This window comes from Sphaerodactylus townsendi, linkage group LG01 (genome assembly GCF_021028975.2).
Source record: "Sphaerodactylus townsendi isolate TG3544 linkage group LG01, MPM_Stown_v2.3, whole genome shotgun sequence".
NCBI classification, from domain to species: domain Eukaryota; kingdom Metazoa; phylum Chordata; class Lepidosauria; order Squamata; family Sphaerodactylidae; genus Sphaerodactylus; species Sphaerodactylus townsendi.
The window spans coordinates 155,639,688-155,657,351 of NC_059425.1; the positions used below are offsets into that span (position 1 = coordinate 155,639,688).

General features: G+C 45.6%; 1 protein-coding gene across 4 annotated transcripts in view; it reads left to right on the top strand.

Moving 5' to 3' along the window:
* TPO (thyroid peroxidase) overlaps positions 1 to 17,664 on the top strand; it is a 105,328-nt gene that overhangs the window by 13,249 nt on the left and 74,415 nt on the right. For all 4 annotated transcript variants that reach the window (XM_048508657.1, XM_048508642.1, XM_048508650.1 and 1 more), the window contains exons 6-7: positions 8,664 to 8,793; positions 9,454 to 9,660. In XM_048508657.1, coding sequence (XP_048364614.1) covers positions 8,664 to 8,793; positions 9,454 to 9,660 — 337 coding nt within the window. The remainder of the gene's footprint in view (positions 1 to 8,663; positions 8,794 to 9,453; positions 9,661 to 17,664) is intronic.

The window sequence follows — 17,664 nt, forward strand, 5'->3', positions numbered from 1 at the left end:
TAAATCCCAGTTGAGAGACTGCAGTGCAATGTGAGTCACCCATTTGTTTCAAAGGAGGCCTATGTTTAAGATGTAAAAATGTGATCAGAGTTCTGCTTATCCCATTTACGTTAATGACAAAACCATTGCGTTTAGGAAAGCTTCACATAAGCATCAGAAATCTTGACTCAAGGAACTATGGTTTATGATACAGCGAACTTTCTTTGTCCATAGCAAATTTCCTTTTGGAAAAAAAAACCAGTGCAAGTGTCTTCTCCCCACATTCCAATGATCTGTTAAAATGTTAAAGCAATCAGGAGGAAAATCACTGGTTGAGCTGTTAAATTAACATCTCATTACTTTTAATTGAATGAAATAGCATTATGTGCATTATTTTATGCTATTTCAATAAAGACAAATCAACTGCAACTAATTTGAATGCTTTATTAAGATGTACGTCAATCTTCAAGTGTGAATTATTGCCGTTAATTAACTATATTACTGTCCCACATTGCTTTTCAAATTAAGCCCTTCGGTATTCTGAAGACCAATGAGGTATTAATAAAATAAGTGTTCTCGGTTTAGTGTCCCCACAGAAATTCAAATGTTTGCCTAATACTATTCAGGTCCACTTTCTCTCTGAACATGTACACATTTCAGGAACTGACACAGAGGAATATAATAGACTACCATCAGGCCTTTTTATATTTTCTGTCTTCCAGTAATATTTGGGACTACTACTACTATTAGCGGCCCTGAATCAGCGGGGTCTGCTATTGCTGCCCGGGATGGGCACTGCAAAGAGGCCCCGGCATGCCTCACCTTAGAAGGGCGTCAGCAGGTGGGGCAGCCGGGAGCCTATATGAGGCTTCGACCCGGCCCTTGGCCCCACCCTGGAGCACAGTGGTGCCGAGTTTCCCATCCACCTCTCCCCTTTGGACAATGTTAATGCATGTGTATGCTGTCATAGCCAAGCCGGTGGTGGCGCATGGGGACGGATCTGATGGTATGGGGAGCTGTGGCGGAACCTCCTTAAGAGGTTTTGGGGTGGAGCAAGCTGTGGGTTAGGACGCCCTAACGTTCCTAATTTACGTTCATTTACCAGGGGCTACTGAGGCTTATGCCCCTTCGCGGTAAAATGGATCTTCAGACGGGCTGGGCGCCCACCTGAGTTCCACTATCCCTGTGCTGCGCAAAATGGATCCCCAGAAAGTGGCCTCCACCCAGCTGGGTTCCACAGTTGCTGCACAAAGTTAAGTTTCCTCCAACAGGTGGGTTGGAGGAAAGTTTTCACTGGGGGACAGTATTTGGGCTGCCCAGTGTTCAGATCAGATCCCATGCTGCGCCTCATGCTTCTTTTCATCCTTTGTCAATAAAACAGTTTGGCTATGGCCAAAATTTTAACCCACAGACAAGAGTGTTGTGTTGTGTCGTTATTTTGGTTAGGAACTCTGAGCAGTGCCAGTCCCAACCCTCAAGTGGCAATTACAATTGTATTTAGACCCTGCTTTCTTTTAGAAATGCTGAGGTGCTTCCAGTAATCTTCAATTCAGAATGATTAGGTCTAAAGTTCATTTACCGACATTCTGCTCTTTCTCCTTACTCTTTGCATTCAGTGATAAGGCAAACTTCCTAAGAGGATCCTGTGATCTCAACCATACACACAGAACTGCTAGAACAGGAACAGTTCCCAGTGTAAGCCCCGAAACTGTCCCCTTGTTGTGAGGAAATATCAGCTTGATCAGTCTATAGGCGTCTCCTGTCTGAGGAGGGGATGGATCAAAACCATACTGGAGAGCTCTGCGATAGCAGTGGCCTTGTTCTAGCTGACTAATTTCATGCAAGTTGGGGGCATAGAGAATTTAATTTACCTTCCATTCTAAGTAAAAGCTCCTCAGAATTGGCAGTGCAGAAAGAAAGAGCTTGGTTTCTTTGCTTGAAGTATTAGTTTTGAATAGATTATTTTTGTAGGGATGAGCTGCTGACCCAGCAGCGCCTCGTGGCATTTCAGCGGCGCCTGGCACACCGGCGCCCTGCGGTCTTCTGGAGGCTCCCAGCGCTCAGCCCCTGTACTCCCTCACCCCCCGATGAGTCCACGGGTCATGAACCACTCTGGCGACGCATCCCTTAAGCGGGGAGATGACTACAAGCTGGTGCTTCTAAACCCGGGAATCTCTCAAACCTCCACCCTGCTTACGTCATTGCCGCTTGGGAAAGGGCCGCGGTACCCGACGTCCGCTGGATCAAGGCGCATCCAGGGACTCCACCTTCCCTCGGTGGACGTCAGTCCACTGGCTGGATCGGCGCATCCAGGGACTCGAGTTCTAGGACACTCTCTCTCGTCTGGACGAGACCAACGGGTAGAGTATGGGGAGCTTGCAAAAGCAGGGCTTATGACGTTAACGCGTTAGCGAACTGAAAGCGCTTGAGCGAAATCGCTGACAGGGTCTCCGCATAAAGAGAGGGGAGCTGCGCAAATTGGCTGGAGGAGATTGAAGCTCAATGTCCAAGTGGGTACTCCAGAAAGGGGGACATTGGAATCTTTAAGGATTAAGGAGAAAACATCCGGGCGCATTCTTTCCTACCCAGAGCCTCGTGGCGCGCCGATGTCACTGCTACTGACGTGGAGGCAATGTTATGTCGCCATCAGGCCTTGCAGGTGGTCTGTATGGCTCTCCCTTGCTGTAGATCAGCCCCTCCTTTCGACCCCTTCAGCTTCAGTTCTCAATTCCCCTGAATTTTCTCTATCCCTCTAGAGATCTGGACACCTGTCCCTCCTTCTGCCCCTTGCTCTCCCGCCTCCCTTCCAAATTTTCCTCCATGTGCACGTCCGCCGCCTACCCCTTGTCTTCCGCTTCTTCATTTCTCTGAAGCCCATAGCATTCCTCCGGTCAAAGAAGCTTCACATAATGGCAGCTGGTTTCAAAACCCTACGCCAGAACGTATTAGCCACTCGACTCCTCGCGGGAAAAAAAGTAAAACCCTGACGGAAGACCTATTTCATTATCCTTGCCATGTGCCCCATTCCACTACACAGATAACGAGGGGAGGATGTGGCACTCATCTCAAGCGAGTTGTCGAAAAGCGCATTCCTAGGCTTATGGGCCATTCTCACTGAGTCTCCGCAAGGCAACAAGTGGGACGTAGGGGAATCACTCGTAGCCCCTATGTGAGAGGTGCATGTTGGAAGCAGTCGCCAGGAACCACTCTAATGGTTCCGGAGGACTGGAAAACCACCTTTCGGTGATGCTTTTAAACCCCCCAAGCACAGTATGTGATCTTGGGAAAGCAAGTACCGGCCAGCAGTGCATAAGCAGAGGAGCAGCCTCTGGCGGCGCCTACAATCTGGCCAAGCAGAAATTTATGGCTGCTTTCTACTCAACCCCAACGCACAAATTCATCAACTGGGCCGGAGGGCCACCCTACGGTCGCCTCTGAATGCTCTCTTACAAGGCGTTTTTGAAAGTCCCCAGCACCGGACGGCCAGCCCAAAGCTTTTCTAGCATCCTCAGAAGCTCCTTCAGGAGCCCTATGCCGGACCTCCTCGCGGAACAGGCTCCAGGAGGCCCTCAAAAGGCAGGGTTGGACAACCGAGGGAGGCCCAGGGCGAACTCCTTAAGCCGCCTTTGCCAAAGTAGAGAACGCTTCTCCGGGCTGGAGTGCCGCAGCAGTCACAGGTCTAGGGTAGGAACCCCGAACTGGCCGGGGACATGCTTGCAAGGCTCTGCCAGGATATCGGGTCTTTCACCCATCAAGCCAGCCTTTCTAGCCAAGCAATGGCCAGCTCTCCGCCATGAGACAGCCCCCCTTTAGACGAAAGTGTTTCAATTGCAACATGTTGTGACACTTCCGTAAGGATTGTAGGTGGCTGCCCGTGGGGGGGCCTACAGCTCAGGACGGAAGGGTCTCCCCAGAGGGCTTAAGACCCCCAGGGAGGCTCTAAGACCAGGTGCTCCCAATGCCCGCTGGGAGGCCCGCGACCTCGGGCATCTTCCCCAGCCCGAACCAAGGTCCTGTGACTCTCAAACCTCTTCCCCCTGAGCTCCCCTCCCCATGAGATCTTCGGGCTTGCTCCAGCTCAGTGTAGTGGATCCCATCCCCACGGAGCATCTCATTGGGCTGGTCTTGCCAAAAGCTTCCTTGCCGCTGGACAGGGGATTCTCACCTGTCTATCATCCAGGGGTCATCGACTCCAGCCACCAGGGAGCTTCATCCACATCCAGGTGTGGGATACAAACATCCCGCAGGAACTGCTAAGTTCCATCCAATCATCCTGCCTCTATGCTTCTCACTCGAGTCCTGATCTTAAGTTCAGCTTAATCTAAATCTCGTTTTGCTCCCCCCCCCACGCTCTATACTTCCTGCCTCTGTCTAGCCCCCTTCTACTTCCAAAGTCAGCTTCATGCTCCAAATTCCGCCTAGTGCTCCCAGGAGTGAAGCGCTGCAGAAGATTTTTCCAAATCTCTGCAGAGTCCACAGTCACTGGAATTCCTGGGGGTAAATAGAAAGAAATGCTGACGGAAGAGGACAACGCCAACATTCTGGCACTCATGCCCAGTCCCGCCTTCCTATTAAGTCCCAAGAGGGACTGCAGCTTTGAATCCCTCTCCCTCAGAATGCCTCCATAGCCAATCTTTTACAGGTGGACAATGAGGGTATGGAAAGGGGAAGATGCTCGTGCGACAATGGCTCTTAAGCCCAAAGTCCTTTCTCAAGTGAAGAAGAAGTCTCTTGGCCCTCTCCAGCTGTAAGGTTCAAAACCAGATCTCATAGCCTCCTGAGCCTGTGGAAAGCCCTAAGCTCAAAGCTCCCAGTGGCAGCAAAATCGCCAGTACTCTCAGGGAAAGTAGGATCACAGCCTGCAAAGGAATCGGGCCCCTGCAAGATCCGGAAAGCAAGACTCCTCAAATCAGAGATGCAATCCTCCCTCATTACTTTATATGTGCTCTGTATGCCTATATATGTTCTGTATGTCTTGCCCCCTTCTCAGAGACTTCCTGAAAGTTTTCCCCTCATAAGAGGGGATTTTTCCATTGCTTCTAAGCCATGCTCTTGTACCTCAATTAAAGTTTTTCTCCTTTTGATTATGTGTGCCAGTGCCCTGAAAGGCTTTCACCCATTCCCTTTGAGAACCCTTTTCTTTGGCTGTCTGGAGCCTCCACATTACCACCATTGGCTGTGTAGCACAAGTTTATATATGGAGCCAGAATTATTTCCGTGGCTCCCACACATTTTCCTCGCTGGGAACACCTGGCTAGTCACAATGCCTGGGGTTTTCCTTCTTATTCACACCTACCTTACACAGCCTCCGCTGGTTGAAGCAGTAGGGAAGCGAGTTCAAACCTCCTGCTGTCTCCTTTACAGGAGAGGGAAGGTAAAGTTCCAAAACCTCCCCCCCCCCTTTCTCTTTCTTTCATGCGTACTCTCTTTGTATTGTCTCCTGAATTCACTCCCTAAATTCCGCCTTCAGGAGCTGTTCCCTCCCTCCTTCCTTTCCTTCTATTTTTTTCAACCAGTAAGGCAAGGGAGGGCCAATCATGGCTGACTGGGTCTCCTCCCCAAGATAATAATCTGATTACAAATCTCAGCAATTCATTCCAGCCTCTCTCAAGTAACTTCACCAAGGTCAATGCGGTAAGTACATCTTTCCCTGCAAAGAAAAGACCCTCCCCCTTTGTGTGTGAAATTTACCCTAATCGCTTCTAATTGCTTTGTCTCCCCTAGGATGCATCCATCACCCAAAAGCGATCCAAGCCCTCTTTGTGTTGCAAATTAAGCATGCATTAACCCACAATTCCCTCTAGGGTCCGCTAGCCCCCTCCTCCCTTTGAGGCTCGACTCGCTTTGGATACACCTCTGATGACGCTTCTGAAGCCAGCTTCCATCAGGGATCTGCCCCTTCCTGTCAAACAATTTAAAGAAAAGAGGGAGTAGGCGGCCCCCAGTAGATTGTAGCATTACAGTGCTAACCTTCACGCAGGCTGCAAAATAAGCCTTCTTATATTAAACTTCTAACTCAAACAAAATCCCTCGGATCTTGACCTTCCCGGGCCATGACCGGGCTCTAGAACTGAGGCCTGGCGGGACCCGCCCCTCCCAAGCAACCTGGGAAGGGGTGTGTTTCAGTCCTTCTCTTCCTACAGGTCCCCTTGTGGGATTCCAACTCGCCATGACCGGCCAGGCCCATGGAATGGCATGCCAGTGAGGAAACCGTCCAACCCCATCCCGGAGATGGAACAGATCTTCTTCTGAGGATCCCGCCTCAAGGCCCTAACGGAGACGCCGACGCTGGGACGCCTCGACGGGTCCAAAGACCCGGATGACCTGTGGGGATGCCAAGGCAACCCACCAGCCAAGCTCGAGAGCTGCTGCGCTTAGCAAGGCTATCCCGAGACACCTCGAGGAGTCTCCTGTGCTGCCATCTTTGCGACTACCACCGCCAACCTCCTCCATGCAGTCACTCTATTCCCTTTCTGTCTTTCCTTGCTCTTATTAGCCTCCCTGCCGGTGGCAGTCGGCCACCCCCCCTGGATGAGCTTTGACCAAACCAACATCTTGGGAGCAATTCGCTGGCCGCCGCCAACGCTCTTCAGCCCTTCCTTCTGCCTGGGGCCAGCTATGACTCAGGAGGGGTTGACGCTGTGTGTCAGCCTGCTCCTCATCTTACAGCCGCCTATTCTCTCTCTCCCTCTGCCGCCCCCTGGCTGGAGTTTGAAGTTGCAGCCAGGAACATTCCTGATAGGTTACACCTTTGGAACTCTCCGCTGTTTCCAGCCACCTGATTTTGTTATCGGAACATGCCTCTCTCTCAAGCAGCCTTGCCTCGTGCAGAGTCACTCGAACTTGCAATGCTAAAGACTATCAGTAGCTCTCTCTCTACGCTCTGAGAAATCCATGGACTCCTACCTACCCATCAGCTTCTAAAGGCTCTTCCAGCCAAACAGCAAGAGCCGCAGCATTGACACCGCGTGTTGCAGCCATGGGCTGCCCCCCTTTTTCCTTTCTCTTAATCACCTGGGGCCTTTGTATTGTTTAGCTATGTTTTATTGTTCGACCATCTACATGATGCCCTTTGGAGCCGACCTCCAAAGGAATTCATATTGAGTACTGTAAACCTAAAGCTGATCATGGAAGTTATTGCATGGCTTTAATTTTAGAAGTTATAAGGCATTTGTTGTTGTTGCATCCTGGTCTGCTGGAACTCTCTGCTGCCACCTCACCATCGTCTCTGCCTCTTGTGGCTGCTCCACTCCCCGAAGCCCATCGCCACCGTCGCTCCCCCTTCCCTTCCGGCCCCCCTTTTTGCCGGGGCGACGCTGCGGCGTCTAGCCAAGGCGGAGTAGGTTTCGCTCTGCTGACTTCCCTTGTGGGAATCCCCTGACTTATTTCCTGTAACACTCAAAACTATCGGGCCGCTCTTGGCCTGTGCCCTTAAGTCCACCAATTCTACCTCAACTGCCTTTGATGCTCTGGTCTCCTCGAAAGCAACAGGAGCTTCAGCCAAGTTTAACCTTAGGATAATCAAAAGTGCCGCCATTGATTGTTTGTCATTGTTGATTCATATGAAAGTGCATGAGTTGCCAGATACTGTACTACTGTTCAATCTCCTGCATTGGTTTGATTGTATGCTTTATTATTGAGTTTGCCTTGCCTCGGATGTGACATATCTACTTCTTGGCCTGTAACGCGGTGCAAGAAACTCCTTTCTGACTTTCCCTCACATCGCAATCCAAGTGCCCTAATGTTGCACAAGCAGCTTCCGGGCTAGCTCTTGGCCAGCAACGGGCGGAGGGAGGTGAGCTGCCCCTTTAAATCAGTCAGCTTCTAAATCTGTATTCTCGGCCTCCCTTCTAAAAAAAAAAAAAAAAAAAAAAATGTAAAAAAGGAGGAGATGGTGGTGGGATGAGCTGCTGACCCAGCAGCGCCGTAAGTAGAGCTGGCTGGCACACCGGGCGCTTCCTACGGTCTTCTGGTCGCACCGCCTCCCCATTCTACCTCACCCCTCCCGGATGAGTTTCACGGGTCAAAGTGAAACCACCTGGTCTCACAAACCACCGGGCGCTCCCAGACAAGGGACAATGGTCTCTGCCCCCCAGGGTGAGGGTGATTAGGCCCAGACGCTGATGCGTCCTCTCCTCAAGCGACGTAGCAGGTGCTACAGGTGAGATCATGCATCACATGATGATCTCTCAGTCTCCCGCTCTTCCGCCTCCCCGGGATTCTCCCCCCGGATTTCTGCCTGGCCTCTTCTACACTCGGCCAGAATAATAATAAAGGTGCCAGGAACCAGCATCGCTGGCAGAGTCGCTTAGGAACACGGACAATTCTGGCTATGCTCCCGCTTTTGCCACATGGCGCTCTCCACTGATGAAACCTCCAAGCCTCTCTGCCTCTTTCCTCTTACGGCTGTAATGACTCTTCAAGTGGGATGACTACAATTTTCTTGATTGAACACACATGGTTCTGACATAGTCCAAAAAGTACTTTGAGGTGGGAATCAATTTCGATAATCGGGTTTCCCAATAAATATATTATTTTCTTTTCAAACCCTACTAAACATTTGAGAAGTTCCATGTTCTTATTTTTCATATATCTGACATTGAATGAATCTGGAGGTATAAGTTGTAAATAGTTGCTCACTGATCTGTTGTAATTAATAAACTATTTTTTTAATTATTTATAAGGGAACATCCTCGATGGGGAGCTTCCAACATAGCACTGGCTAGATGGCTTCCTCCAGTTTATGAAGATGGACTAAGTCAACCCAAAGGATGGAATTCAGATTTTTTGCACAATGGATTTCCATTGCCATCGGTTAGAATATTTGGAACTGTTTACAAATTTGTTCAAATTTAGTGGTACTGAAACTGGGTGATCCACTCCATTTGGCAGCAGAGAGCATGAAATTCCAGATCTGATGTAGTAGTTAAGAGTGAGCAGACTGGTACAAATCACAACTCATCTATGAATAAAAGTTTGTGATGGTGGGCTACTAACTCAGGCGGATTCTACCTCTACCCTCCTAGTACCCTACCCTCCTACTTCAATTAGTAAAGTATGAAGCCTTCCTTCAGTCTGAAGAGCATTCCTCCAATTTAAATGGAGGAAAAGACATTTAAGTTGGAGGTAGTCTTCTTAGGCTGGAAAAAGACTTCTTGGAGGATGGTTGGATCGACCATACTATCTCTCAGCCTAGCCTAACTTACAGAGTTGTTGTGAATAATAGGGGGTAAATGTATGTTACTATGTAGGAAGGAGGAGTCAACAAGCAAGAGAAATGTAGCATCCTGAAGTAGACAGCGCATTCCTCACTATCCACCAAGACATGGATAAAGTGGATGCTCCCTAACAGAGGACTTTCACTGATCCATGGAAAATTATAGGGGGGAAGGGGGAGATTATACCCGCATTGCCTGATCATCCTGAGGTGAACTGTGTGATTCATAGCAATAAAACTTATTCTTTGTTCCTCAGGTGCATGAAGTAACAAGAAAAATTATTGAGGCTTCTAATGAGGCTGTTACAGAAGATGAGCTACATACTGATATTTTCATTGTATGGGGGCAATACATAGATCATGACCTTGCTTTTACACCTCAGAGTACAAATCAGCGTTCCTTACCGGGAGAAGTGGACTGTGAGAAGACATGTGAAAACCAAAACTCATGCTTTCCAATACAGGTACAAGACAAATGTTGTTTTTTAAATGCATGAATAATGTTTGCCTCCTTGGCTAAGAAATACTGAGATTGCCCTCACTGGAACTGGTTACACATTTGGGGGGACTCACATAGCACTCACTTTTTGTTTTGCACATTCAGTTCCCAATGTTAATGCACATTTTGGTTTCATTTTTGCATACATGCACACACTTATCTAACACATATGATGGAGATGGTTAAATATAGGATAGGTTGTGCTTTTCTTAACAATTGTCTTTGCACTAAAGATGTGAAAATCTATAAGTGTCAAAAGTGCCAGAGATCCTTCTACATTCTTAGTTAACTGCTACAGTACCCAGCAACCCCTAGACTTTGTACTTAGGCCCTTTAGGAGGAATTTTACAGTGGACCACTGTCAAAGGCCTGTCGAGGCCTTTGGGGTGGTAGCAATGCCAAGCCCTGGGTTCTGAACCAGTACTCAAGAGACACAAAGCAAATGTTTTTTATATTTTTATAGGAAAGGTTGTAAAATAACAGCTGGAAGAAATAAGCAAATATAAAATCATAAGGTGCATATATGGACACTAAATAAAACAACACTTACTAAAAAGAAATACTGGCTAGAAGATACAGTGGAAATCTTCAGTGCGTAGATAGAGTTCTTCAGGCAAGGTAGAGATAAAAAAGACTAAAGGCAAAAGAAAATATGGCTGCTAACACAGATAAGATTAATTTATGGCAGAAACTGGCCACACCAAAGAATTGCCAGTTAACCAATCAAATAACAAGCTGGTGAGAACTCTGGAAGATGAGCAAGTCCCATTTTGAAAACTATCCTCCTTTTGAAACTATCAATTACTGCTTTTGCTGATGGGTTAAATCCAGCTGAAAAGATGACTCCAAGGCCTTAATAAGGAATCTGACCTTGGTGATGCTACATAAAAAACGTGAGAAACAGAAAACAAAATTTCTTATAAGCTCTTCCAAAACACAAAATGTAGTCTCTTTGGACATAGCAATATACAAGCAAAGTTATGGTGAGTATTTCAACAATAACTTGAAAAGATAGTCCAAGGCAGGACTGGACCTGCTAAAAGCAGGGGGGTGGGGCCACATCTCCAAGGTCAGTATATGCAAATTAGTAATTTGCATGTTTAGCAAAGGCTTATGGGTATGTTGTTGAAATGCTCACTATAACTTGAAAACATAGTCCAAGGCACTGATTTTGGAGATCAGGAACATGGCTGAGTCCCCCTGCTTTTAGTCCCCCTGCCTTGGATTATCTTTTCAAGTTATTCCTCACCATATGCTCACAGTAACTTGAAAAGATAGTTCAAGGCAGGCAGGACTGGGCTTGCAAAAAGCAAGAGGATGAGGCCATGTTCCTGATCTCCAGGCAGGTGAGGCAAGGCTGAGGGAGGCCTTCAACTCTGCATGCTCTGCAGTTGGGTGGGGCTGGGGCATTCTGGGCACCCCAATGGGGGGGGGGGCGCCCAGAGGAGACTTTGTCTCTGGGTGTCGTTTGGACCCCATATGCCTCTGCAGAACAGATATGAGGATAATATCAAATTTTTAAATATTATAATGTATGATTGACAGCCATCCTAATCAAAGTTACATTCTTCTAAGCCCACTGACTTCAAGGAACTTTGAAGAGTGTAACTATTTATGATGACATGGTACATCATTTGCAAGAGTTAAAATTTAATCCATCATTTAATACTGTAAACTACTTTTCCAGCACATCTGGGGAATAAATACTTACACAAGCTTTCATGCATGAAAATGGCCCCATACATTGCAATGGTCGATTGGATACAGTGCGACATTTCTGAGGGTGGAGAGAATGACTTTTTTCCTGAAGTGTGAAATTCCCAAATTCTTCTATTCCTGGAAATAGCATGGGAGCAGAGTAAGAAAATCATGTTGTGATAGTTATAACCCCCAGAAACACAGATCCAAGCCAAATTAGTGGTCCAGCAAGCTAATGAAGTGGACCAGCAAGAAGTCCTTGGATGTGGTTTTATGTCAGCTATTTTCTGTGTTTAGCCTTGAATGTTAGTCAGTAAGGTAGGCTAAAAGGAAGTAAATAAAATCAAAAGAACCAATGTCAGCATTTAGGAGGACCAGCTGAAGGGTGATGGGCTTGGTCTTCTGTACGGCATAATGTATAACACAAGAACTTTGCTTTTAACTTCTTTCTGAGTAAACCAGAAAACATACAATTATCTCATCATGGCAAACAAGAGCATATTTCTGAAAGAAGGGAAAAGTGAATGAACAAAATATCCCCCAAGAATAAGAAAAACATTCTGCTGAAGCCAATGAACTTTTTCCTTTAAAACTACAAAACACAATCTGGCCCTCATACAAATTGGCTTGAGAATGAAATGTCAAATGCTGCTACAGCTTGTTTTCCCCTCCCACTGAAACCAAGAAAACGTAACTCAACAGGTAGTTCAGTGTTCTCAAGAAGAATCTCAAACTGTGTTGCCACCTGCCCACAGGGAATATCAGGAAGGATTTGTTTTTCTTGTACTTCTTTTTTGGAGGGGGCTTCTTTAATCCTTCGTAGACAAAGGCAGTAACAAGTGTCCACATCTGAAAATAGGGGTTGTGGTAGAAATAACCTGTGCCAAAGGATGGGCACCCAGACCTCAGTATGTCTGTTTAAGATAACACAGTCTGAACAGCATACCACAAATTAAGAGGAAGCAGCGGGCAGCAAAATTGAGGATGGGCCAGTTGCGGACGGGGGTTAGGGCAAAAATGCAGACAAAATATGACAAAGGTTTTACAAGGCCATTAAAAGCATAGCAGTCTTTACTGAGAGTCCTGTAATGGCTATGCGAGTATAATGTCCCCTGTTCAGTGCTCAGCATGATATGCTATCCATCAGCTGCAACTGCATTATTAAAATGTTACCATCAAATGTTAAGTGCATGAGGCTGATCCCAGCAACTGCAAAGATTCTGCAGAGGTGGATTTTCCTCATCTTTCCTGTTCTCCAGCAGTCCATGCTGACTATCTGAAAACTAAGCATTGATGTTCCCAGAACCATACTGAAGAAAGTGCCATGCACAGGGCAGGTAGAAGGAAGGATGTTTTAAAGAGGGGAGCTAATTTAATCATTCTGTTTACATGAAACACAAGGTAAGAGTCAGGGATGTTCATGGCAGCCTGGAATTGCTGGAGAAGCAAGATTAGACATTTAAAAATGGCAGAAAGAGTGAACTTAGCAAGCAGGCTGAATTCAGGCAACACTGGATATTGCACTATTGACTTGTCAAAGCCATCATCTGTAACTGCTGTGTTGGCCCCACAGGGACAGCACAGTAGCACAATTGCCAATAATATATAGATGTGGTGGAATTTCTTCTTTGAGTGTGAAAGCTGGTCTAACACCTCTTTCTTATCGAATGCCAGTTTGATTCATTTGCCTAACTTGTGTTGTGGCTCACTGATTGGCAGGGTATTAACTAACCACAGGTTTGTTTGACTCAAGACTGGGGAGCAGGCCTCAAAAGTTCAGCAGCTCAGATGTTGTTCCAGCAGAGACTGAGAATGACATGAGTCCTTAAGATATTGCTGCAGTGCAATAGAGATGCAAGCCAGTCACTTTCCAGGAATAGGGTAGTATTTCTTAAAGGTTCCACATTTGTATTTGCTCTGTTGTGGGTGTTTCTTGGCTTTATGAGGCTTGGGGTAAGCAGTTGGTGAGAGATCTCAGGTGCTTCAGTGGGCTCTGGGTTGCAGTCTGAGTCAGAGGGCAAAGCTGTATCCCAGGATGAGAAGGTTGACTCAGCCTCCTGGGACTTCTCTTGCACATGAAAGGGAGTTCCTAGAGTTGTCTCAACTACTTCCTTCAGGTGCTGTGGTCAGGTGCTCAGCCCCCTCCTAATCTGAGTCTTCAGTCTCATTGTCTCACAAGGAAGAGCCTGTATTCTGGTCCATCACATTTTTTTAAAGAGATAGCCCAATTCCCATGGGAAAGGGATAAGTAGTTTCTCAGAGACTGAGGCTGGTGCAGTCCCGCAACCTCCAGAGATTCCTGGCAGCATGTGCTGCAAGAAAAGATAGAAATATCCCCAGATGCCCTGAAATTCTCTTATGCAGTCTAATGGACTTTACCATACCATAAGTCCACGCCAGCCCTAAGGAAGCCAACTAAAGTCAGTTCTGCCCCTGAGAATGCCGCCATTGGTGCTGGCACAGGCTCCTGCAGCAGAGGAGCACCAGCACAGTAGCTGCAATGAGACTTGGGTGACATTGAGCCATGCTTCTCCCAGCAGTGGTGCAGGAGGTTAAGAGCTCGTGTATCTAATCTGGAGGAACCAGGTTTGATTCCCACCTCTGCCGCCTGAGCTGTGGAGGCTTATCTGGGGAATTCAGATTAGCCTGTACACTCCCACACACGCCTCTCTCAGCTGGGTGGGACCTTGAAGAATTACAGCTTCTTGGAGTTTCTCTCTCAGCTCCTGCACCCAAATCTGTTTCTACAGGGTGTTTGTTGTGAGGGGGGAAGGGCAAGGAGATTGTAAGCCCCTTTGAGTCTCCTGCAGGAGAGAAAGGGGGGATATGAATCCAAACTCTTCTTCTTCCTCTTCTTCACTTGTATAAATGACAATTATGCTGCATGGAATGGCAATGACACGGGCAACAGAGTCACACTGACTCCACAGCCCCTTTGCCCCACACCCATTCTGGATTGCACTGCAAGAGTTAGAATTGTGTTTCCTGGACACACATGAGAAAGAATCAGATACAGGGGGATCCACACAAATATGAGATAGATTTAACATGCTGCCAAGCCCCTTGAAGGAGAAAAGAAGAAAGAGATCTGGGAATAGTGTAGTTATGTGAACAACTCGTGTTGTATTTTCAGCCTTCGTTTCCTTATGTCAGTTTCTTTCATCTTAAGAATAAGAAGTCTCTCAGAGCAATAGATTTTTTTTCTCAAAGCAGAAGAACCCTCTTGAGCATGATAATTACTATTCAGAGACTGATTTTAATAGCTGGTAGCTATTTGATGGCCTCTGCAGTAATTAATTTTAAAAAGTCAGCATTATAATTATATTTTATTTAAAATAGCCTTGGTGATAAATATAATTAAATAGCTGGGAATATTTTCTCCCAGTAATTAAGTACGAAACATCATGTGAACAGGCTGTCTCTCATTTTAAATAGAGCATCTTTAACTCTAGGAGAAACATGCAGTGAAATTTTGTCATCGGGTAGATCAATTTTACTAAATCAAATATTCCACTCTGGAATTACTTCACAGTGGTATTTATTTATTTAGCAAATGCATATCCTAGCTTGCTTGAGGTAGCCCACTGTGTAGAAACAATAGTATTAAATCATACAAACAGCAGTGGAAGAATTAATAGTCATAAAAGCACAACATAGGAATAACAATATTCAGGACCATAAAACAGTCCTAAAGCTAGAAATAAAATTGAGTAAAAATGTGGAACCTCCATCAATAAAAGCCTGGGGAAAAGAAATATTTTGTTCTGGCACTCAAAGATAGAAAGGCAGTTGGCAGGTGAGTCTCAAAGGGGAAGGCATAACAAAGGAAAGGGGCTACCACTGAAAATGTCCTGTCTCTGGCCATCACCTGACTCACATGAAGGCAGAGGCAAAAGGAGCAGAACTTAGAAACAGACTATTAATTGACTGGCTGAATAGAGCAGCTTGCATTTTACTTACATTGTGACTAGAGAGTTTTAGGCTCAGACTGTACTCAAAAAGGAAAAAATGGCTCCAGCCCATTCACCGCATTCACTCATTAATTTACTTAATTTCCATTAATTTATCTGGCAGCTCTTTTCCTGTCTTCCTGAGACTCAGGGACGCAGTTTCCAGGGTACTTGACATTCACAATGAGTATGTTAGGTGCCCTCAGAAAAATACATGCAGAATTTTCCCTTGATTTTAGAGCTGTTTAGCTTTCTAAACACCCTGTGAGGTGGGTGAGGCTGAAACTGTTATGTCTTGCCCAAGGCCACTCAAGTAGCTTTTCAGCTGAAGCGGGGGTAAAATTATCTTTCATTCCACACCATTATTGTCCTTCTTGAGGAGTCTGAAAAAGAAGATTGGAATTACCATTTTTGCTACTTACCTACCAGTTCTCCTCACTAAACTACGTCCACTTTACATTCACCACAGGGCTGAAGGAAACTCAGCTGGCACTACTCATGTACAATGAGCTCATGAGTACAATGGCAAAATGCTTTGCTTGGAGTGTAATGAGAGAGAAAGAAACATTCCTGCATTATGCTGGGAGAGGCAGATAAGGAAATAATTAGACAATCTGCATGAGTTCTCTTCATTATTAATCCTTTGATCCAATTCGGCCAATTAGCACCTTTTCTTTTTCTGCCCAATCAAGGAATTTTTACAAGCAGTTTCCATTATATTTTCCAGTTTGTTATAAATAGCATTCTATGAGCAGCCTCCTAGTTTCAGGAAAGATGCCATAAGCAAGCTGAGCTGTTCCTCTAGCATATAGTGTACAAAGGAACAACCTCATGTGAAGATTCTTCATTAGCTCTAGAGTAAAATGTTAGGCGTTGCCAGGGGAGAAGGAGAGAAGATCACCATCACCCCACTGATATTTGATGTTACATAAAAGGAAACATAAGGAAATCCTCATTTTCCTGTTCAGCTGTTGGCTACGTTCTTCATCTCACAAAAAATAAATAAATAAGATGGAGGGACTTCATTATGCCGTTCCTCCAGTCCCTTAAGGTTCATTATTGCTGCTTCCTCACCAGGCATATGGAATGATGTGGGCTGAAACTGCAGATGCAGTTAGCCACAGAATATACACCATGCAAAATCCCAAGATGCTGCTGTGTGATGGTAGCTTTTCCACTTACCACCCTATTAAGTACATAAATATTGAGTGAATTATTCCAGGCTTGGTCTCTTGAAATGAGTGTTGAAAAGGGAAAGGCAATCAAATATAGATGACAACACTGTAAAGATTTTGGTTTTATAGAAAGTTATGTCAGGAATTATTATTTATTATGCCATTTAAGTACACAATACTTTACAGACTTAACAACCAAGAAAATAAAGTCCCTGCCTCAACAAATTTGCAGATTCCTACCTAGAAAACTTTAGGCAACATGGAAGAGGGATGACAGAAGGGAGGGAGGGAGGGAGGGAGGATTCTGAAAGGAAATGTAAGAGGTAATTCACTATCTAATTAAATCATTTATACTCTGAACATTTTGCATTTAGGGGGTTGCTTCCAAACATTACAGTATCAACAGCTAATATAACAAGAGCGGGAATATATATATATATATCTTGTTGAGCCATCCAAAAGAGTGTTCAGGTGTAAGGAACCAGTAAAGTCCAGGCCAAAAGTAACTTTTCAAGTTCTTTATTGAGCTGGCATTCGAAGTCAATCACAAGCAATGCGGGAACTGACCTCCCAACGTTCGAACAGCCTCTTTTACAGGCACCCCACCAGTTCCCGCCAAAGTAAGATAAACACCTGTAGTTCCCACCCGAAAACCACATTGAAACAGTTTCACACAGGCAGGCAAAAGAAACAGGAGATACAGATACTAAAAACTACAGATACTAGAAACACTCCCCAATCTGGGCGTCCCGCCAACCTGGTCAGACGAAAACCTTCCAAGGCTAAGCAGCAACTTTACATCAGGGAATATAAATTTGGAATAAGCTATAAGAGTGAAAAGAGGGAGAACAAAAAAAATCTACAAAAAAACTTTGGAAAGCATGTTAACTTTATACAATCATACCCACCACCAGCATTCAAAACGATCCCAAGCATGGAACCAGTAGCTGAGGTAGCTCTTTTAATACTGGTAAGACATGTAGGCTTTATTTGTTTGGGGGTAAGATGGAAAAAGAGTTCTAATTGTGTCCTCCATTTCAATTGAACAGGAATATAATACCCAACCAGATGACCAAATTAATAAAGGAGACACACACTTCAACAGGGAACCTTAACCAAAGAAAACTCTTGATTACACAACGGAGG